Source organism: Mustela erminea, chromosome 9, assembly GCF_009829155.1.
Source record: "Mustela erminea isolate mMusErm1 chromosome 9, mMusErm1.Pri, whole genome shotgun sequence".
Lineage (NCBI taxonomy): Eukaryota > Metazoa > Chordata > Mammalia > Carnivora > Mustelidae > Mustela > Mustela erminea.
This window is the reverse complement of record NC_045622.1, coordinates 4972010-4994250: the sequence shown is the minus strand read 5'-3', so window position 1 is coordinate 4994250 and position 22241 is coordinate 4972010. Positions and strand designations below refer to the sequence as shown.

Genomic DNA, 22241 nt, shown 5'->3' with positions numbered 1-22241 from the left:
ATCTTTTTAGTTTGGTCCATTTTTTTAGAGATTAATGATGGTACGAAGCCATCAAAGTTAACATTTTAAAATGAATTGTTTATACATTTTTAAGGTTATGTGTTTTAAATTCTTTTAAAGGGAAATATTTTTTTAAAAGTTGCCTCATTTGACCATCATCTTTATAAGTCACAAATCCCAGTCCTCTGGCCATAGCAAAGATTTTTCTGTACCCTGACTTACCTGCACTTTATTCTTTTCTCTCTGAGAAGTATGCTGCAAGTAAGGAATCCTTCTGTGAAGCAGCAGGTCTTCAGCCTCAAGAATAAGTAAACCATTTTGTGTGTGGGGAGGGTGGGTGTGGGCATTAAAACATTATTTTTTTTAAAGATTTTATTTATTTATTTTTTAAAAGATTTTATTTATTTATTTGACAGAGAGAAATCACAAGTAGACGGAGAGGCAGGCAGAGAGAGAGAGGGAAGCAGGCTCCCTGCTGAGCAGAGAGCCCGATGCGGGCCTCGATCCCAGGACCCTGAGATCATGACCTGAGCCGAAGGCAGCGGCTTAACCCACTGAGCCACCCAGGCGCCCATGAAGATTTTATTTATTTATTTGACAGAGATCACAAGTAGGCAGAGAGGCAGGCAGAGAAAGAGGGGGAGGGGAAGGAGGCTCCCTGCTGAGCAGAGAGCCCGATGAGGGGTGGGTGGGGGCTCGATCCCAGGACCCTGGGATCATGACCTGAGCCGAAGGCAGAGGCTTTAACTCACTGAGCCAGTCAGGCGCCCCAAAACATTAATGTTTTACAGGTAAAATCTTACGTTTTGCACCTGACCGAAAAAACCACCAATCCTCCAAGCAGTGTTTTTATGTTTTATATAACACATTGAAGACTGGCCCCTTTTCTTTTTTCTTTCTTTTTTTTTCTTTTCTTTTGCCTCTAATTACTGCACGGGAATTCTTTCACCATATGACTTACAAAACTGCAAACTTTTCATTGAATTTTTATCACCAAAGCATGAATAATGGATTCGGTTCTGAAATGTCACTGTGAACATCAAATGGTTTTACATAATGCATTCTTGCTGGAGTTTCAAGAAGACAGCAATCCGGGAAGCAGCAGAGACAAAAGTTTGGAAAGGAAACTTGTCATCTGATTCAAACTTGTCATGTACCTAGGAGGGATAAAATAAGTAGCAGAAGAATAAGGGGAAAGACTGAGAAATGAAAGTTTTTTTTTTTTCTTTTAAACCATAAATAGGAAAAAAAATAAAAAGCAAAAGTAGTACACTTGCCACTGAGGACAAGTGGGAAAAAAGCCAGAAGGTAGCCAAAAACAAATGATCTGTGTCAGGAGGAAGGGAAATTAGAAACCTTCTAATGGGGCACCTGGGGTGGCTCAGTGGGTTAAAGCCTCTGCCTTCAGCTCAGGTCATGATCCCAGAGTCCTGGGATCGAGCCCCGCGTTGGGCTCTCTGCTCAGCGGGGAGCCTGCTTCCTCCTCTCTCTCTGCCTGCTTCTCTGCCTACTTGTGATCTCTGTCTGTAAAATAAATAAATAAAATATTAAAAAAAAAAAAAGAAACCTTCTAAGATTAGGAATTAAGTCTGAAACTGCAGTGAAATGATTTCACAATTTGGAACCATTGTAAATATATAATAAGTCTCAGGGACTATTGGGAACATCTTTGATATTTTCTGATTGGGGATTTTTTTTTTTTTAAACTTTAAATTCCCTGGTTAGCTTTTTTAAATTTTTTTTAATTTTTAATTTTTTATTTGACAGGCAGAGATCACAAGCAGGCAGAGAGGCAGGCAGAGGAAGAGAGAGAGAGAGGCAGGCTTCCCGCTGAGAAAGGAGCCCGATGCGGGACTCCATCCCAGGGACCCGGGATCATGACCCGAGCCGAACGAAGGCAGCTGCTCAACCAACTAAGCCACCCAGGCATCCCCTCTGATTGGGGATCTTGAAGTAGAAACGTGATACTATTGAAATTCTAACTTTCAGTGCTTTATTAGTTTATGACAGCGCCTGTCCTTCCAGTGTCCCTTTCTCTTGGGTTTTGGGATAAATCCAGCTGCATGAAGTGTTTAAACCTCTTATGGAATATGCTGTTACTTGTCTACGCAACAAATGTTTTCGTGTTCTTCTTGCTGATAGAACACTCATTTTACTTTCCTCCAGGTAGAGTGTACTCTTCCAAGGTCTCTTGATCACAGGGAGGACGGGCCTCATCTCAGCCCCATGGAATTAAGCATGACTAGCTGAAAGCAGCCTTGGCAATCCCAATCCCTTTAGTTAGTGATTGGTCAGGGGTAAGCATGTGTAGTAGTTTTCTATTGCTGATGTAACAAATTAGCGCAGTTATTATTTCACGGCCCTGAGTTTCCGTTGGTGTGCTTGGTTTTTTTGCTCTGACTTTTGTAAGGACAGAACGGCTGTCAGCTGGCTGGGCCCTGACCAAGATACTGTGGGAAGGATCTGCTTCGAAGATAATACAGATTGTGGGCAGAATCCAGTTCCTTGTGGTTGTAGGACTGAGGTCCCCAATTTCTTGCTGGCCTGGCTATCAGCTGGGGGATGCTGCTAGCTTCTAGAAGCCTCTCTCCAGACCCTGCACCCAGACTCTTACCTCTCTGAGCCAGCAACAGTATGTTGAATCCTTTACACTTCCAGTTTTTTTAATTTCTTTTGCTCAATCTCTCTTGCTCTGGCCAGAGTAGATGTTCTGGTTTTTTGTTTGCTGGTTTTGTATTCAGACCTTGTTTGAAGCAGCCCACAAGCTGTATAGCAGACTATAGATACTGGGAGGCCAGCTTCATTGTTCCTTTTCCTCCTTTTTTTTTTTTTTTTTAAAAGATTTTATTTATTTATTTGACAGACAGAGATCATAAGTAGGCAGAGAGGCAGGCAGAGAAAGAGCCTCGAGGAAGCAGGCTCCCTGCTGAGCAGAGAGCCCGATGCGGGGCTCGATCCCAGGACCCTGGTATCATGACCTGAGCCCAAGGCAGAGGCTTTAACCCACTGAGCCACCCAGGCGCCCCTCCTTTTCCTCCTTTAACAACCACCAAGACCAGTGTTAAGATCTGACGGGAAAGGGAACTAGAGGGTTGGGTATTTTATTCTAAAGGAATTGCATGGTTATATGGGGCCCCTAGATATTTTATTTTGAGGTCTGAAAACTTCATTATTCCTGCATATTCACAGTTTCCAAAGGTTAGAGTGTGGATATCTTTGGGGGTCCATTTTCTGCCTCCTATAGTATGCAGTCCATGTATGATCAAAGAAACAAGAAGGAGTCCATTGGGAACTTCATTTCCTGGATGAGAAGGCAGAGACTCTTCTCCTTTTTTCCAGCTACAGACACTAGTATGGGGACAAGGTATCTGGAGCAGCTGCAGCAGCCGTCTTGTAATGAGGAGACGTCAAGAATGAGGACAAAAAGTCAACGTACAAAGGCTGGTGGAGTGGGAGGAGTGGGAAGCACCTGGGTTCTTGATGATATTTTTGAACAGTAGAACCAATGCCAATGATAGCTTTTGTTTGGATGGCTTGTCAGTTGAGGAAAAAATCACTTTTTTTTTAGAGCAGTCTGTCTAGTTTTCTGTCATTGGCAACTAAAAGCAATTCTGAATGATAGGTTGCTCCTAGCCTTGATTTCTGGAGCTCTACTGTAGGAGAGACCTCTGCTTTTCTGTGCTTAAAATGTTGTAGTGACTAATCTGATTAAATTCATTTATACTGTAATTCATAATAAGCATCTTCACATCAATCTTAGCTTCACCTTGAGACTGTGCTCAGGATTACAGAGTCCAGGAAGGGGGTCCAGGGGTTAGAAAACTATAGCCCGTGGGGCGCCTGGGTGGCTCAGTGGGTTGAGCCGCTGCCTTCGGCTCGGGTCGTGGTCTCAGAGTCCTGGGATCGAGCCCCGCATCGGGCTCTCTGCTCAGCGGGGGGCCTGCTTCCTCCTCTCTCTCTGCCTGCCTCTCTGCCTGCTTGTGATCTCTGTCAAATAAATAAATAAAATCTTTAAAAAAAAAAAAAAGAAAAAAAAAAAAAGAAAACTATAGCCCGTGAGCCAAGTCCTGCTGGCATAAGGGGAGCTAAGGAAGGTTTTTAGATTCTCAAAGTGTTGTTTAAAACAAAACAAAACAAAAACAAACCAGAACAAAAAAAGAATGTGTGATCAGAGACCATGTGTGACTACAAAGTAGAAAATATTATCTGGTCCTTTATAGAAAAATCTTTCCAACCCCTGCACCTGTCATCCAGAGAACTGCTCCTACCAAGAAACTGAGATGAATTTTACTAAGGAAAAAGTCATTTGGACAGTATTTAATACCTTTGAGAAATTATTATAGATCACCACATAAAGCTTTTGGCACAGGTGAAGATGAATTCTACCTTCAAATTAAGTTTCTTTTCAGCTCAACGTTTATTAGATTTCTATTATTACAAGACTATAGAAGACCCTGGAATTACATAATGAATAAAACAGGGCCTTAATGTAGCTGAAAATTGCTTCAGGGAGTCATCTTCTCTGGGAGAAACGATCCATGCAGTATTCCAAGCAAAAGAGAAGGGTCTGTATAAAAAGGATTTCATACAAAATTTTTATGTATCCACCTTTTTCTAAGTATTTGGAGGCAAGGATGGACAGTGTGTGGTTGGAATTATTGCCTGTAACTCAAGACGAGAAAGGTAGAAAAGGAATGAACCATTTATTAGATATTTTATAGTAAGTAATTATTACATCAATCCCCAAAGGCAAGTGCTGTTCTGTAGTTTCTGCATCAGGTCATACCCCAGACCCTGTATTATTTTCACTAAACCAAACTGCCTCCCAAAGGGAAATCACGGCTGAAGATAAAAGATTAGGGAATGATTCACAAATCCCTCCAACTCTGGGGCAGCAGATGGGGAAAAACTATAGAATAAGAGAAGAGGGTCAAACAAAACCAGAAGGACTACTTCTGTTTAACCGTGGAAAGATGAAGGCAAGCTAGTGAAAAACTCTAAAAACAAGTGATCAGAATGTATAAAGAGAATTAAGATAACTAAGGTGGCTTCATGGAGGCTAAGAAATTCAAGTTTTAAAAGCTTTAGGTACCTTCAAGCAGGGTGAATAAGAAGATGAAATAGTTGAATTTGGCCAAGAGGAGATACTTTACATTGTTGTCCAGTTTGCTAGCCATTAGCCACATGCAGCTATCTCAATTTAATTAAAACCAAATAAAAATAAAAATTCAAAATTCAGTTCCTTTGTTGTACACTTGAAACGCTCAAAAGCCACATATGGTCAGGTGGCTACCATACTGGACAACTAACACATTTCCATCATCGTAGAAAGCTCTGGTTAAGTGTGTTTCTGAATGCATCTAGCTGTGCAGAAGAACACAATGGTGAGACTGAGCAGGTTTTCCTTTATACTCTCTCAGGTCGTTGGCGGTGTGTGTTTTGTCTAACCTCCCGCTAGCACTTGGCTCTTCACTGTTGCAGTTCAGCCTCAGCCTCATCCTCTCCTACTTGGAACTATTGCAGTGGCTGCCTATCTGCCCCCAACTTCTGTACTTGCCTCCTTCTAACATGTTCTTCAGGGGCCAATTTTCCTAGGCCAGCAAGCCCCAGCTTTTACTGCCCATCCACTGTGACTGGGTACACGCATGGGGGCCCTGCATGGATGGCACTCCAGGAAGTGATGTCCTCCTCCCCCGTTTCCTCCCCCGCACTCACACAGCTCACAAAAAACAATGCAGACAGAATGGTGACAGTACATTCACGTCCCACACGGGACATTAGAGCGATAACAATGGCTAATCATCATCCTCTCCCGTGTCTTCTGGTCTGTTACCAAATCTTTTTCCTTTCCTTCTGCCACTGCTGGGTCCAACTTAATAGTTTGTTACCTTGTATTTAAGCACCGCACCAGCCTGTTAGTCTTCTTACGTTCACTCTCTGCTCCCACCTTCCACCAGCAGCTCGGTCACATAGCACCATTTCCTCCAGGGCCCTCTCAGACCTACACAAGAGAACGGTTTCTATAATTACAGAGAGTTCTCTGTGACTTGGGCAGCCCATCTTTCCTACATCCTGCATCCCCCCCCCCCCCCCCCCCCCCCCGCATCCTTGCACACATCATCCAGCCGCTGTGTGATCCCCGCCCCCAACTTCCCAGGCACACTCCTATTCCCTTTCCTCTCCTCTCTGTCGCCCGGGCGCGAGGTCACCTTTCAGACCCCCAAGGCCCTCGACCGTTCATCTAAACAGATTCAGGAGGACAGATGTACCAAGCTCAAGGAGGGGAGGCACCACTGTGCGACCAAGGGACACAACGGGCTTGACACTGACCATATGGGGAGGCACCAGAAGTCAGATGCACTCCCAGCCCTTACTATTCCCGCAAATAAATAACCAAGTCTTCAAGATAACGCAGAGTGGCTCACAGGCCTAAGCGAGGCTGCGCAAGAAGACGAGAGTCCAGGGCGGCGAAGGGGATTGTGGGAGCGCCGTCTCGTCGCCCCGCAGGCTCACGGGAAATGTAGTGCAGCTTCCTCCAACATGGCTGCGCCCAGGTGAGGCTGTGCGGGTATCCGCCGCTGCTTTTGGGGACAAACTGGTGAGGCTGGCGAAGGCGGGTTGTCGGCCTGGCGAGAGTCCAGCCTGCGCCGCTGCGGCGATTTGTGGCGGTTCACACTGGCAGGCGGCATGACTGCAACCCCGCGTTCTCATGTCGGCCTCTCCCGGGTGGGCCTGAGGCCAGAGGGAGGGCAGGGATGGCTGGAGCGGGCACCTGGGCTGGTCCGTGGGCGGCGGGTCCTGTCGGTGTACGGGGTGCACTTGTGTGTGTTCGGTACGGATGCTTATGTGTGTGTGTCACTCTTCTGTTTCCTTTGGGGTTGGGGACGGGCGATAGCCGCTTGGCGAGGGTTAGTCTGGCGCTGCCGGGGCTTGTCTGACCTGTGCCAATGCAGCGAGGAAAAGGCGGTGCTGGTGGTCTGCGGGGTCACACGGCTGAATGTTGCTGTGCTAGCGTTTGAGTACTCCCTGAGGCCCTTGGGCCCCTAGGAGTGTCAGGCTGTGGTTTCAGCTGATTTTTATTTCACAGATATTTACTGAGTACCTACCTACTACTGTATGGCAGGCACTCAAGTCTCTGACCTCAAGTCGACGACAGTTTTCTGAGCGAGCCCAACACACAAATGGGTAATTATAATACAGTCTGAAAACAGCAGAGATAGAGGCACACACCAAGTATTAGTGAAAACATCGATGTGGGTCACTAAGCTCAGAGTTCTGAAGAAGTGGTTTAGGAAATAAGGCAAGGTTGCTTAAGTTTAGTAAGTACAGGCTTACTCAGTAAACGTTTATTGGGTGACTTTTTGTTGCTAGATCCTGTTCTAGGTGCTGAGTGCTCCAGGGTGAATAAGACAGACAAAAATCTCTACTTTCACTTAGTATATTTTTTGGTAAGTTAGAGAAGAAAGAGAGAAATCAAATTAATGAGGACTTAAGAAAATATAGAGTAGGTATCCTTCAAAGAATTAAAACACGCTGATATGACAGGTGATGGGGTCAAATTTTTTTAACCATTTAAAAATTTTAATTTTCTTTTTTAGTAGGCAATGCAGTTTGAATAGCTACTAAATTCAAATTTATCTACAAGCCAGGAACATTTTCCTATGCTGCATCGGTTCATTATGGACACTCTGGTGTTCAAGGAGGGCAGGATCACACTAGTTTGCCCTTGGGGCAATATCCAATAGGATATGTTAGGGTTAAACTTACTAGCAGAGTCTGTGTAATCTCTAGTATCTTGTTCTCCCACAGAGAGTGTCCTTAGATCGTGTTTGATTAGACTGGACTCAGTATGGCGAATGCTCTCTAGTGAACAGTGACCTCACTCCCGTAACATCCCATAACACTCCCACAGCATCTAAGAAGTCACCTTGTTAGAAAGGGGGCACCTCCAGAACTCAGCAGCTGGTATCAGCCTATTCCTTGTGTTAAGGTGACTCAGACCTGCTGGGTCCGCACATTGCCAAGTCACTGGCATGGGGAACAAATGAGCCTTCGGGGCTATCTGGATTTGTCTTCGAAAAGGAAGAAGGGAAAAAAACAAAACACACTATCACTTGAATTAATAGGATTGTTTTTCACTCAGTATTTCTGATTGAGTTCCGAGTTGCAACTTTTAAAAAAAATTTTTTTTTTTAAAGATTTTATTTATTTATTTGACAGAGAGAGATCACAAGTAGGCAGAGAGGCAGGCAGAGAGAGAGGAGGAAGCAGGCTCCCCGCTGAGCAGAGAGCCCGATGCGGGACTCGATCCCAGGACCCTGAGATCACGACCTGAGCCGAAGGCAGTGGCTTAACCCACTGAGCCACCCAGGCGCCCACTTTTTTAAAATTTTAAAGCATTTTCTAGTGCTAATTGTTCGAACTCAAGTAAAACATTTTCAAATTAAAAAAGAAAAGGAAGAAGGTAGAGATGACAGAATGTGATCTCGCAGCTCCATCTGCTGGTACGAGGCTCTTACTGTCATACTTGTTAAAAAGATATTCAGCATCTTTTTCTTATCTCTTCTACGTTGCAGTCTTAGCTCATGTGACATACTAAAAGAAGAATTCTTAGTGTATTTATCCCTTGTTTTCCATTTCACACTGCAAAGATGCCATTCCAAAGAAGATGATCTTGAATGGCAGTAAGATAGTTCCTTTGAGGGCCTTCAGCTTTTCTTTGTCTTTTTAAACCATTCTGCTCCTGCTCTTCTGGAAGTTATCAACAATTTATTAATAGTCATATTTAATTCTTTTAACAAATTTATGAGCTAGTGTCAGAAATTAACACAGCGAGACATGAATGTAGTGAAAACAGATTTTATTTAGGAACTACTGACAGTAGAGGAAAGAGCTGAGCTCCCTTCCAGTTTGTGAGAAATGATTTGGGTGTTTTAAAGGTAGAATGGGGTGAGAGGTAGAGCAGGGGCTCCACAGAGTCAGAGAAGTGAAAAACCACAAGGGGTTGGTCATTGCAAATGCAATTAGGCCAGCTGTGTTTGCTAGCTAGCAGTTAAAAATAGGATTCTGTTCCGCCACAGAGACTGGGAAACAGAGGCCCTGTCCTTCCTGATGATTACATTTCAAAGGAATGGCTCTCAGGTCCTTGAGAAAAATACTTCTTCTTTTCTTTTTTCTTTTTTAAGATTTATTTATTCATTTGAGTGAGAGAGAGTGCAAGTGCGTTAACTTGGGGTGGGGGGAGGTCAGAGCAAGAGGAAGAATCTCAAGCAGACTCCATGCTTAGCGTGAAGCCCAGTGTAGGGCTGGATCCTGTGACCCCAAGATCATGACCCTAGCGGAAATCGAGAGTTGGTTGCCGGACTGACTGGGCCACCCAGGTGCTCTGAGAGAGATAATTTTGAGTTGCAAAAGTACATATTCACAATTGTAATCCCCTTTTAATAAATGGTCTAAAGAAGGGGAGATCAGGGGCCTATTGGCAGGTGTTGCTAGAACAAATAGTAAAATTTCTTGGCAGCATTTGTAGTTTTCTCAGGCAGGCATTGTGTTGGGGAAGCTGGGGCCCTCCTGGGGATGTGGCTTTTTGGAGCCAGAAGCCATGATCCAGTTTGGTCTAGTTTTTTAGTGCAGGGTTTAGGAGGAGTTATGTGCCAACAGCAGGCACTGTTAGCCCAGTTTCACAGGTGAGGAAATCCAAGCACAGAAAGAAAGAACTCGCACAGGGTGGTACAGCTAGTAAGTGGTAGAGCTGAGATTTGAACGCAGAACACTGTTATTATACTGTCTCACAGCACTCACGGAGACCCTGGGGAAATGGTGACAGCTATGACGTGATCTTTGTCCTCAAAGAGCTCATAGTCCAATGGAAGGGGCCAAACATTAGAATAGTTATAGTTATTATAACTATAGTTATAATAGTTATAGTTATAATCAATGCAGTGTCAAAAATATCCCTTCGGGGCGCCTGGGTGGCTCAGTGGGTTAAGGCCTCTGCCTTTGGCTTAGGTCACGACCTCAGGGTCCTGGGATCGAGCCCCGCATCGGGCTCTCTGCTCAGCGGGAAGCCTGCTTCCTCCCCTCTCTCTGCCTGCCTTTCTGCCTACTTGTGATCTCTGTCTGTCAAATAAATAAATGAATCTTTAAAAAAAAAAAAAAAAATCCCTTCAACTATCTTCCTCCTGTCTAAGCTTTCTAACCTGATTTCTCCTTTTAGCCACTTCTTGCTGTCCCCAGCCCGCCAGACACCACAGCTGTGTATCTCACCAGGGCCTCAACCCTGTTCCATCCTCAGTCCCACTCATTCTGACTCCCCTTCCTCCTCACTGTCTCTCCTCCTGACGCTCTTCTGACTCTCCAGTTTCAGAATGATGTTTCTGGTCTCTCAGTCACTCGGGCCCTGTCCTGTTCAGAAATGATCTATGTCTCCTCTTTCCCTCAGGTCTGTAGTCACCAAGTCCTACGGAAAGTACTAGAACTTTTCTTTTGTCCTGCTCCTGTCTCTCTCTTTTGCTCGGTTGCTGCAGGCCCTCCTGCCTCTCGCTTCCCTGCGAAGCCGTCAGGGCGGCCTGCCCTGCCGGCCTCAGCTCCGCCCGCACGGACCCTGTGGGTTAGTTCCGGTAGCTCGTGGCTGTTCTTCCAGGGACTCAGCATTTTCTCTCTAGACATAAAGATTCGTAATGAGAGTTTTGGCTGTTTATGAACTGTTTTGGAATACATTTTATTTAATTTCCTAAATTTATTTTGTTTGCTAACTTTGAAGACTTTCAAGTGGGTGCAGAGTGGGATCGGAGCATCAGCCAGCGGTCTCTGCTCTAAACAATGTACGCCTCCCTCTTCCTCTCTTGGTCAGATGCAGCCATTTCTGTTTTTAGCTCCTGTTCTTTATTGCCTTGCTGGAAACCTCCCTTCCAGATGACTCCATGTTCCTTTTGCCCTTCTGTGCTCAGCTCAGGTTGACTTCTGTTTTGAAGTTCTCCCAGATTTTTCCCGTTAACGGCGATCTTATTTTTTTTCGAATTCATGTCACATCAGAAGACTCTGCAGTTAACACTTAACTGTGTCAAGATACGTTATTCTTTCACTGTTTCATGTTTGTCTGTTTTCCTCAACTAATTTTTAAGCTTGTCGAAAGGATGACCTGTGTATTGTAGTTGTAGGCTGCGGAGTGCTGAGACAGTAAATAGGCATGTGTGTATCTGCCTGTTATCACTCATTTATCTTTTCAGCACATTTTTATTGAGCACCTACTATGTCTGACTTTCTTGCTGTCTTGGAGTTTACATCCTGATGGGGAGATTAAGCTATGAAACAAATCATCACAAATTGTGCTAAATTCTGTGACTGAAATAAGTAGGTAATGGCATGATGTAGGGTGTTGATTTGGATAGTGTAAAGGCCTTTGTGGGAAAGGGCTCCGTAACTACTTGCTGACTTACATATTTTAGTAGAAGGAAAGCACAGTCCTCTGGGGTTCTTATATCTGTATTTAAAAATTATGGATATAAATATACATAATATGTATAGCTTAAAAAATATTAAAAAACCTAAATCACCATATGGCTTAAGAAATACCTTTGATGCTTTTGTGTGTCCCTTTTGTATCACATTCCTCTCCTCCTGCCAGAAACAACTTCCATCCTGAATTTTGTGTTTATTATTTCTTTGCATGTTGCTATATGTGTATTTTTAAACAATATATGGCTTACTTTGGGTTTTGAACTTTTTGTAAATAGAATCATACCATATATTCTGTAAATTTTGTTTTCTTTTTTCTTCCTCTTTCTTCCTTTCCTAACCTTATGTTTGTAGAATTTGTCTGTGGCACATTTTTACCTAGGACTTCACAAGTGAGGGGATATGTCACCTGTGGGTAATGTGGTGCCATTAATAGAGCTAAAGCATTGGAACATTTTGTAGAACGCTCAGAGGTGCTCTTGCTTCTTTGATGTTCTTGCTTTTTTGTTACCTTCTTAAATATCCCTTTGTTGTCCAGGCGTCAGTTTGTTTTCACTTCTCTTGGTTGGTGAAAAGTCAAATAAGCCTTTGAAAAAATGATCACATAGAAATATTTATAAACTACAGAATATATGAATAGCATTGTTATAACTTCCGTTAGGATTCTTAAAGTTGTCATTTTCTACCTTTTTCTTTTTTCCCCAGTACTGTCATGGATAGCAACCATCACAGTAATTACAAACTCACTAAAACCGAGAAGAAATTCTTAAGGAAACAGATTAAAGCCAGGCATACTTTGCTGAGACACGAAGGTGTTGAGACAGTGTCCTATGCCACTCAGGTAACCAAAAACTTACTGTTTGAATGTGGTCGTCTCGCCATGTTAATGTGTCGTAGTCACATTTGTTACTAATTGCTCAGAGAAGAAGGCTGTTCCCCTTCAGTCTTGTGTTATGTCTCTGTTCAGTATACACAGGACAGGACCTACTAACTTTCTATTTTGGGGAAACACTGTATATAGAATTTGCAAAGCATCCTTCTATTCATTATTGTGTTTAATCCCTTAGGAATTCTTATGTGAGGAGTAGAGAACTAAGGCTCTGACCGGTGGTGTGTCCTTTGAGAGAATGGCTGAACAGAAAACTAAACCTCAGTCTTTTGTATCCTAATGTTCTCTTTCCCCTCTCTTCCTAACTCCCATTTTTGTTACAAGTATTTTGATTATGTTCTATAAAACAGGTTTAATTTATCAGACCTTATTTACAAAGACTTTTCATTTTTTAATGGCAATAATTAAATTATATATATTATACTATAATATGTATCAATTATACATATGAGGAACTGTGAGACTTCTTGGACTGTGGGTTAAGAAGAACTCAGTTTAACTCTTACCTTTTCCTCTTATTTGGACATGAGCAGTCCCTTTGATTTCAGCTTTCTTTGTTTGTAAAGACACAGTATCGCATGTGTTTTTATTCCATTGGATTAGATTCTAGAAGTATGTGACAGTATTTATTCATTGTTAAAATTCCACGTGAATCCAATTTTTTTTTTTTTTTTTTTTTTTTTTTTTTGTTAGGGGTAGGAAGGACGATCAGCCATCATCTAACCAAGGGCCAAACACAATGCCCTTGAGAAGGTGAAGCTGGGATTAAAACTTGGGTTTCAGACCAGTGCTCTTCCCTTGTATCACATTACACTATCTTCTGTGCTGTGTGATAGTTTTAGAAATTAATCGGTTAAGGGAGATTTATTTATTCACTTATTTATTTAAAGATTTGTTTATTTTAGAGAGAAAGAGAGCAGGGTGGAGGGAGATGGAGAGGGAGAGAGAAAATCTTAAGCAAACTCCATGTTCAGTACAGAGCCCGGTGTGGGGCTTCATCTCACGACCCTGAGGTCATGACCTGAGCTGAAATCAAGAGTCAGATGCTTCCCGCCGAGCAGGGAGCCCGATGGGGAGCTTGGGCCCAGGACCCTGGGATCATGATGTGAGCCTAAGGCAGACGGGTAACGACTGAGCCACCCCGGAAGCCTGCTTCTCCTTCTTCCTCTGCTGCTCCGCTGGTTGTGTTCCCTCTCTTGCTGTGTCTCTCTCTGTCAGATAAATAAATAAAATCTTAAAAAAAAAAAAAAAAAGAGTCAGACACTCAGTCAACTGAGCTACCCAGATGCCCCTGTTGAGGGAGATTTAAATTTAGCAGGTAATAGGCCTGTACATAGATTAGACACAGTATTAATGACTTCAGAGAATTAAGCCAAATTCCTATAAAGAGGACAGCATACATCATAGATTAGAAGTCATAGGACGGCACACACACTGCTGTTTCTGCCAAGAGCCATCGAGGTTGTGAGGCCTTCAGAAGATGAAACTGACTTCATCTCTGTTCTTCTCTTCCCAAATGTAACTTGCTTTCTGGTGGAGACAGGTGTAAGGAAAGAAATGGTTAATTTTTTTTTTTTTCTGTCTCTGAGGCTGTTGCTAGTGGATCTGTTTTTTTAGATTTCTAGAAGCTTAAACCTCACCTTCATGGCTTCCAAATTGTCTTCTTATTTGGTCTTGGTTATTTTTTCTCCACAATATTTTTACAAGAAAGGAATAAAATTCTAGAAGAACCTCTAATTGCATATTATCTATCCAGGAGAGAACAAATGTTCTTTTCATGATGCGTGCTAAGTATACATGCCTTTATGCACATTCGTAGCCATAGTGTTTTTTTTAGAGCAGTGGTCCTCAAATTGTCAGGACTGAAGATAACTTAAAAAAAATTCTGAATTCTTTACTTCACATTATTGGGAAACTTGCTTGCTCGAACAATTATAAATAAGACACTTTCTGCTTTTAATTATATTGTGTGACTCACATACAGTAGGAAATAAATTCCTCCCTTTCCTCCCCTCTGCACTTGTTTTTGTGTGGTTTGCCTTTAGAATTGCCCACAGATCACTTAAACAGCATCCTTGAGGACCATTAGTATTCCTCAAGTCACACCTCACCATGCTCCTCAGTTTCTAGAAGAGGTCACGGACCCTTGACATTTATAACACCTTTGCAATTCCTAAGATTTGGGAATACAGAAATATTTTTGTAACTATGGCTGCATGTAACCAAATTATTTTAGTACTTTATAAACCCTGTTGAATGAGGTCCAAGGCAAGCCATCTTAGACTAAATTTTTAATCATGTTTTATATCATTGTATTAGTGTTTTGGTTCATCATGTGTATCTGTGTGTTTGCAAACATATGAAGTATTGGGTCTTCCGTGATAGCACAGAGCTTTACTTTTGTTGTTCAGTTTTATAATAATCTATTACATTCTTTTAAGTCAAGTTTCTAGATATCACCATTTGGTGGTGTATATGAAACTAATACGTTACATTCTGATCTCCTGTTTTGTATATAAATCAGGGCTCGGCAGAGTACTGTCCCCAGGTCAGATCTGGCTTGTAAGCTAAGAACGAGTTTTACATTTTCAAAGCGTTGTTGAAAATGAAAAAGAGCATGTGACAGAGACTTGCCTGAGAAGCCTAAAATATTTACTGTCTGGCTGTTTTCAGAAGTTTGTCAATACCTGATATAAGCAATAAAACTGATAAGAGTAAGCCATCAGTGGTTTACTTCTCTTAGTCTACAAAGTTTTTAGGAGTCATAGATTATAAATTAAAAACCTTAACACTGTGTAGAGTGTTTTATACGAAGTGTTAGGCCATAAGCATCAGAATAAAAATAGGAAACTCCCCCCTCTACCCCCCCAACAAACCCCTTCAATAAGATTTAGCACAGGACTGCAAATAACAGGAAGTAAGCATGAAATAGAACTAAGGAAAAAGTTTAATTGCAAAATGACTGAATTACTGAGACACAGAGGAAAATTTTCCTGTTTTATATTCAGTAGAAACTGTAGTAACTTCATATCATGGTTATATCAATGTGGTTTCTGGAAACCGACAGAAACAGGTTTGAAACCCAACTCCTCCCTCGCTACCGCAACTTAATTTCTCTGCTATTCAGTGTCTACTCTGTGAAATGGGGCTAATATCACGTACTTTGTAGGCTTTGTTGTGAGGGTTAAGTAGATTAAGGTAGGGATAGTCTGGCAGAAATTAATATGAAACTCCTATTCCTTGTCTTCCATCTATTTCTCTTTCATTGTGTTAAATTTGTAAGTAGTAATAAATGTGAGATTTTAATTTGTATGTATAGCCATTAAGAAAGGAATATTTTTTACTGCAAAGTCTATTTAAAAATCAGTGTTATTTATATCATAGGTATACTTTTTAATCTGTACTATTTAATAAATTGGTTTATATACTATGGATGAAATTAGAAAACCAAATAACCCCCATAAGGAAACCTTTTTTCCCCATCTCAGGAGACCCCCCCCCCCCCCGGCCGTCTTCATTACACCTTTGTGGAAATCTTATTTTAAAAAAAACTTACTTTGTTTCATTTTAAAATCTTATTTGAAAATAAATGGGTTGATGCTAATTGCTCATGTCTTTTTTCTTCTTCTTCTTTTGTTTTTTTAAAGAGTCTGGTTGTTGCCAATGGTGGATTGGGGAACGGTGTGGGCAGGAGCCAGCTGCTCCCCGCGTTAGAGAAGTGTGGCCTGGTGGATAGTCTCCTGATGCCCCCTAATAAGCCCTACTCATTTGTGAGATACAAAACTTCAGAAGAAGCCAGGAAAGCCTACGTCACCCTCAATGGAAAAGAAATAGTGGGTGATTTAGGACAAAAGATCATTCTGTACTTGAACTTTGTGGAAAAAGGTATTAGTATACAGGTGTCTTTTATGTATTTATTTATTTAAAGATTTTATTTATTTATTTGACAGAGAGATCACAAGTAGGCAGAGAGGCAGACAGAGAGAGAGAAGGAAGCAGGCTCCCCGCTGAGCAGAGAGCCTGATGTGGGGCTTGATCCCAGGACCCTGAGATCATGACCTGAGCTGAAGGCAGAGGCTTTAACCCACTGAGCCACCCAGGTGCCCCTTACAGGTGTCTTTTAAAAGCAGTCGTTCATTTTTCTGGAGTTTTCTTTTCATACCCACATTAGGAGGTTCAGTGATTGTGAAACCAGACAGGAACTCAGTTAAGCAGCCTCATTTTGTCTCACAGGTGCTGCTGACCCACCTCGTGTGTGCAGGCCAGTCGTGGAAGGGACGTGGGTTAGGCATAGCCTGCCTTTAAGGGGCTGGCCCTACTGCCCACATTATCCATGTGACTTATTTTGGAACCCTGTTACCTAATTGTTTTTTGTCACAATTTAACATTGGAGATTCAGATTGCCAGTTTTATAGCGTCTACGCAGAAGCTTTTAATCGCTTAAAAATCAGTTGTGATCCGAGTAATTGTGTGCCAGACTTGCTATTTATGGGGGAACACCTCCAGCCAGCAGTGGTCCCCTAAGCTCTAGAGTGGCCGTGTCCAGCAGAACGTTCTGTGATGATGGCAACGTTCGTACATTCACAGGCGCACTGTCCAATGTGATTGTGTGATAACGGAACTGGTTTTTTAATTTACTTTTATTTAAGGAAATATAAATAAAATCTTTGTAGACTGATATACAGAACTGCTACAGAGATTATTACATCTTTTCACCACTGTCCCATGGAAATAAGATGTACTGAGATGAACTTTGATGTAGACATCCGATCTCCCATTATACTCATTTGTCATCTATTTAGGCAACTTAACCTTTTGTTCAGGTACCCCAGGGATGGGTAGGTGATAATCTGACCAAATTTATGTTTTTGTAAAATAAGACTTAGGAAACTTATAAACTTTTGAACTAAAGACTTTATAAAGATATATTTTAAGAGTTATAATTCTTAGTATCTATATGTATTTAATTTAAAATATGACATAAGCTTTAGATTTAAAAAACTATTATCTCTGTATTGCATGTGTTTATGACCAACTTTTGAAAATTGAATGGTTTGGGAGTAATTTTTTTAAAAATTTTATTTATTTATTTGACACAGACACAGCGAGAGAGGGAACACAAGCGGGGGAGTGGGAGAGGGAGAAGCAGGCTTCCTGCTGAGCAGGGAGTCCCATGCAGGGCTGTATCTGACCCTGGGATCATGAGAAAGTACTGTCCTTCGGTTTTCCCGCAGTCAGTATGTTAAAGGCTCAATAAGAAATTGCACAGAGTTCTGGACTGTACCTTATTCGAAATCCCACATTAGATCCAGATGTATTTCCAAGGCTGTTGTTAAGAAATAAATCTTAGTAGAAACAAACAGAGAACAGAACTGTGTCACAAATGTTTTGATACTGATTTTGATAATTACTACCAGAGAGCCACTGAGTAGGAAACACAAGGGGGTATTTCTCATTCTATTTTTTTTTAAACTATTTTTAGGAAAAGTAAGTATGAATTACTTGTACTGTAAATTGCCTATCTTTAAGTAATTTTCCCCAAAGCGTTTCTTACATAATTTGAATAAGTAATGTAATGCCTGACATGTAGTAAATATTTATCAGGTGATTCACTATTTGTGTTTCTGAAACAATAATAAAATCTAATAGACATTTATATTATTATTTTTGTGAATTTTTATGTTAAATGATTCAAGATCGAAAACTCTTCAGTAGAAAAATTGTAGAGATCCCATCTGTAGCATGAACAATGAGATCTCTAATGGTAAATGAATTGCATTATTCCCTTTAATTATAAATCCATTCTTCTTTTTCTTTCACTGCTACACGATCTTAAACTTTGAAGGGCATAGGGATTCAAATTATTTTAATACAAACTGAATAACTCTTTATAGGATGATACTTTTATTTCTTTAGAATATGTTTTTTGTTGGGGCGCCTGGGTGGCTCAGTGGGTTAAGCCGCTGCCTTCGGCTCAGGTCATGATCTCAGGGTCCTGGGATCAAGTCCCGCATCGGGCTCTCTGCTCAGCAGGGAGCCTGCTTCCTTCTCTCTCTCTCTCTGCCTGCCTCTCAGTGTACTTGTGATTTCTCTCTGTCAAATAAATAAATAAAAATCTTTAAAAAAAAAAAAAAAAAGAATATGTTTTTTGTTGTTTTAGCTTTTCCTGTTACTGGACCATAGCTAGCATCAAGAACTTAAGGGCAGGGTGCCTGGGTGGCTCAGTAGTTAAGCGTCTGCCTTCGGCTCAGGTCATGATCCCACGGTCCTGAGATCAAGTTCCTCATCTGTCTCCTTGGTCTGCGAGAAGCCTACTTCTCCCTAAGGGCAAAAATGAGCATTTAAATTTTTGTTTTCGATATTTAGAGACAGTCTGGCTTTTTAATAGAGTGGCAAACTGTAGATATTATGGCAAACCTTGTTTCTTAGTAAGATTTAAAAAGTAACTCAGTTGTGTTCCAATAATAATTAAGTAAACACTGTTTTTTATTTGCTGTTGGCTAACTGTGGTGGATGCACTGTACCATAATTTTTATCTTGGTTTTCATTTTTGTATTTTCCTATGTCATGTGCTTTTAGTTCTTATTTCTGAATATGAGGATTGGGAACTTTATGAACTGGTAAATGGCCTCTGGACAGAATTATTTGTATTTAGGAACTTTAAGATCTGTCTGTGACTGTTTTGTTTTGGTTTCCCAAGCACAATGGAAAGAGTTGGGGCTTCAGGCCTTACCTCCTGGCCTCATGGTAGTAGAAGAAATTATTTCTTCTGAGGATGAGAAAATGCTTTTGGAAAGCGTTAACTGGGCAGAGGATATAGACGATCAAAATGGTAAGTAAAACTTCTAAAATACGATATTTAAATGTCTGCGAAATGCCATGTCAGTGCTTCTCCTTTCCTCCTCCTTTGCTTTATTAAAATTTCTAATATTTCCTCAAAATTACTTGAAGTAGCCTAGATCTAATATTAGGTAAGTCATGCCAACATTTCTTAAGGGCATTAATAATAAATGACATTTATATAGTTATCAATTTTAACCTCCAAACTAATTAATATTCATTAGCTAACATTTGTAGAGCCAACATTGGTAAGCCCTTTCACATACATTATCTTCTTTGATCCTCTCCCCTCCACCCCCACAAGGCACATTTCCAGTGTGGGATCAGCAGCTCAGCACCTTGCTGCCGCAATGCAGTGAGAGCCTCCTGGAGATATTTGCAAATGAGAGTTCCTCTGACTCTTCCCAGATCATAAACGGTCTTGTGAGTGGCAGCATCCATAGTTGACTCTTCCGGGTTGATGGGATGAAACTCCAAGGCTTTGTAACCATTTTAGATGGAAAAGAACTGCAGAGATGAGGTAGAAGGGTTAATTTTTTTTTTTAATGGTTAATTTTTAATTTTCATTTATTTATTTTTATTTTTATTTTTTGAAAGATTTTATTTATTTATTTGACAGAGAGATCACAAGTAGGCAGAGAGGCAGGCAGAGAGAGAGAGAGAGGAGGAAGCAGAGCAGAGAGCCCGATGTGGGACTGGATCCCAGGACCCTGAGATCATGACCTAAGCCGAAGCAGAGGCTTAACCCACTGAGCCACCCAGGTGCCCAGAGTGGTTAATTTTTTAAAGATAATCCAGTAGTTATCAAAAATTACCATTCCTAAAGGAGTCCTGACTCACAATTTTGACTTTGAAATAGACAAAGGAATGCAAATATTTTTCTCTCAAATAGTTTCCTTTCTTTTCTTCATTTAGTTCAAAAATCCTTGAAGCACAGGAGGGTAAAGCATTTTGGTTATGAATTCCACTATGAGAACAACAACGTAGATAAAGACAAGCCATTACCAGGGGGTAAGTAATTGCTAATAAACGTCAAACGCTGGCTCAGGAAAGAAAGATTTAATGTACTGGAAGTATGTCATAGTGTGTTTCGTTTGCCATTTCTAGGTACACTGTTGAAATAGCTGATTAAAGTTAAAACATTTACATTACATTCATAGTGAGTTTTTGTGAAAAAACTTTAGCTAAGGCTAAAGTTCCTCTTGAACACCATCCTCACTCCCACACCTCTCAGAAGCAGTACTGTTAACAGGTGAGGACACTTGCTGTAACAAAGTAGTTTACGTCCATGCAGAGAGACTGTAGAAGTGTGTAGTTGTTAACATGTAGTGTTAGAGTGTGTGTGTTACATGTTCACATATCATGTGGATACCTCCAACTTGTTCTTCTCCTTTATTAAATGTTTTGGAGATCTGCCGTGAATATTCGTCGTGTTCAGTGTTCAACAGTGGTTTACTCAGTTAGTTCGCTGTTGGTAGACACTTAGGTTGTTTCTAGTTTTTAGCTTTATAAGGGCTGCTGTGTGTGTCTTTGTGTATATCTCTTAGGCAGGAAGCAAGAATTTCTCAAGGGAGACTGCTAAGTAGTAGAATTGTTATGTCAAAGCTGTGTTCATTTAAAAATGTTAACAGATACTGGGAAACCGCCCCCAGCTCAGCGGTATCGCCATGGTTCTTACCCAGCGTGGACCTCCTTCCCGCCGCCTCTACCAACATGTGATACAATAAAACTTTTAACTGTATAATTTCCTGATTACTAGTGAGGTTGGCCATTTTTATTTACCTTTCTGTGAATTCCCCTTCATATCCTTTGCCAGTTTTTGCTACTGGGTTGACTGATTAATAAGATTTTATTGTATGATCTGTAAATTAAACCTTTGGTAGGATTGTGTGGGACTTACGTTTATTTGTATGACTTTAATCTTACTGAAAGCGTATTTTCCCTCATAAAATAACATTTCTGACTTCAGTGAAAGTAAGTTACTTTTACTTTGAAAACTATTTTGTTTTTGTTTTTTAAATATTTAGTTTTTTGAGTAATGTCTACACCTAACATGGGGCTCAGTGGGGCTTAAACTCATAGCCTGAGATCAAGAGTCACATGTTCCTCAGACTGAGCCAGCCAGGCACCCCAAAAACTGTGTTTTTTAGAAGGAAATAATTTAGGGGTGCATGGCTGGCTCAGTTGGAAGAAGGAGCGATTCTTGACCTTGGGGTCATGAGTTCAAGCCTCACATTGGGTGTAGAGATGATTCAGAATAAATCAGTTAAATTTAAATTTAATTTTAAAAAGTGGAATAATTTAAAATAACAAGAAAGAGTCATCAGGCTAATTTCCAGTTTATAATAGTAAATTTTATAATTTTATTGCTGTCTTACAAAATGTCGAAATTGTGAGCAAAATTTTTCTTTTGGATATTTTGTTTCACTAAAAATAAAATAACTTTAAAAGATTCTGAAGGTTTCATTTTTATTTTGTTTTGTCTTAGCAGTTTATTGTTATATTTAGATCTTGACTGCTAAATAAAAGCTGTGATTTTTCTCACAGTGGCTTTTCTAATTCCTTTTTTAAAAAATTATTTTATTTATTTATTTGACAGACTGAGATCACAAGTAGGCAGAGGCAGGAGGTGGGGGTGGAGAAAGGAGGCTCCCTGCTGAGCAGCGAGCCTGATGTGGGGCTCGATCCGGGACCCTGGGATCATGACCTGAGCCATAGGCAGAGGCTTTAAACCACTGAGCCACCTAGGCGCCCCGGCTTTTCTAATTCTTGAGTAAAACATGCAAAGTAAATATTTTAATGTTTTGTCTTTATGATTACTGACATCAGGTCTTCCTGACATTTGGGATAGCATTCTGGAGAAGTGGTTGAAGGAAGGCTTCATTAAGCACAAACCCGATCAACTGACTGTTAACCAGTATGAGCCCGGACATGGTGAGTATTTTCTTATTTTCACCTTGCAATCATATATTTCATGACTGAGTAGATTCCTTAACTCTCTAAAATCAAAGGTATGATTTTTTAGCATAAACTAACTCTTTGCATTAATTTGCTT

General features: G+C 40.9%; 1 protein-coding gene, 2 long non-coding RNA genes and 1 other non-coding gene across 9 annotated transcripts in view; 1 reads left to right on the top strand and 3 right to left on the bottom strand.

Moving 5' to 3' along the window:
* Positions 1 to 714: 714 nt before the first annotated feature.
* Positions 715 to 6468, bottom strand: LOC116600378. Of its 4 annotated transcripts, XR_004289601.1 has the most exons (4): positions 6210 to 6468; positions 5889 to 6001; positions 5093 to 5194; positions 4060 to 4567 (listed from the first exon to the last, which is right to left on the bottom strand). It is a non-coding gene; the product is annotated as an uncharacterized LOC116600378 (long non-coding RNA). The 4 variants fall into 4 exon arrangements; XR_004289602.1 differs by lacking the exons at positions 4060 to 4567; positions 5093 to 5194 and adding an exon at positions 715 to 1157; XR_004289599.1 differs by lacking the exon at positions 5093 to 5194.
* On the bottom strand, positions 1227 to 1725 carry LOC116600379. The gene is made up of 2 exons (XR_004289603.1): positions 1568 to 1725; positions 1227 to 1356 (listed from the first exon to the last, which is right to left on the bottom strand). It is a non-coding gene; the product is annotated as an uncharacterized LOC116600379 (long non-coding RNA).
* On the bottom strand, positions 2973 to 3093 carry LOC116600482. The gene has a single exon (XR_004289682.1). It is a non-coding gene; the product is annotated as a small nucleolar RNA SNORA61 (small nucleolar RNA).
* Positions 6456 to 22241, top strand: part of ALKBH8 (alkB homolog 8, tRNA methyltransferase) — a 51643-nt gene continuing 35857 nt past the window's right edge. Inside the window, exons 1-6 of one of the 3 annotated variants that reach the window (XM_032360573.1) lie at positions 6456 to 6554; positions 12163 to 12298; positions 15994 to 16231; positions 19047 to 19178; positions 20102 to 20197; positions 22016 to 22120. In XM_032360573.1, the coding sequence (XP_032216464.1) occupies positions 6541 to 6554; positions 12163 to 12298; positions 15994 to 16231; positions 19047 to 19178; positions 20102 to 20197; positions 22016 to 22120 (721 nt within the window). In that variant the 5' untranslated portion in view covers positions 6456 to 6540. The other 2 variants (XM_032360574.1, XM_032360572.1) reach the window with 2 other exon arrangements.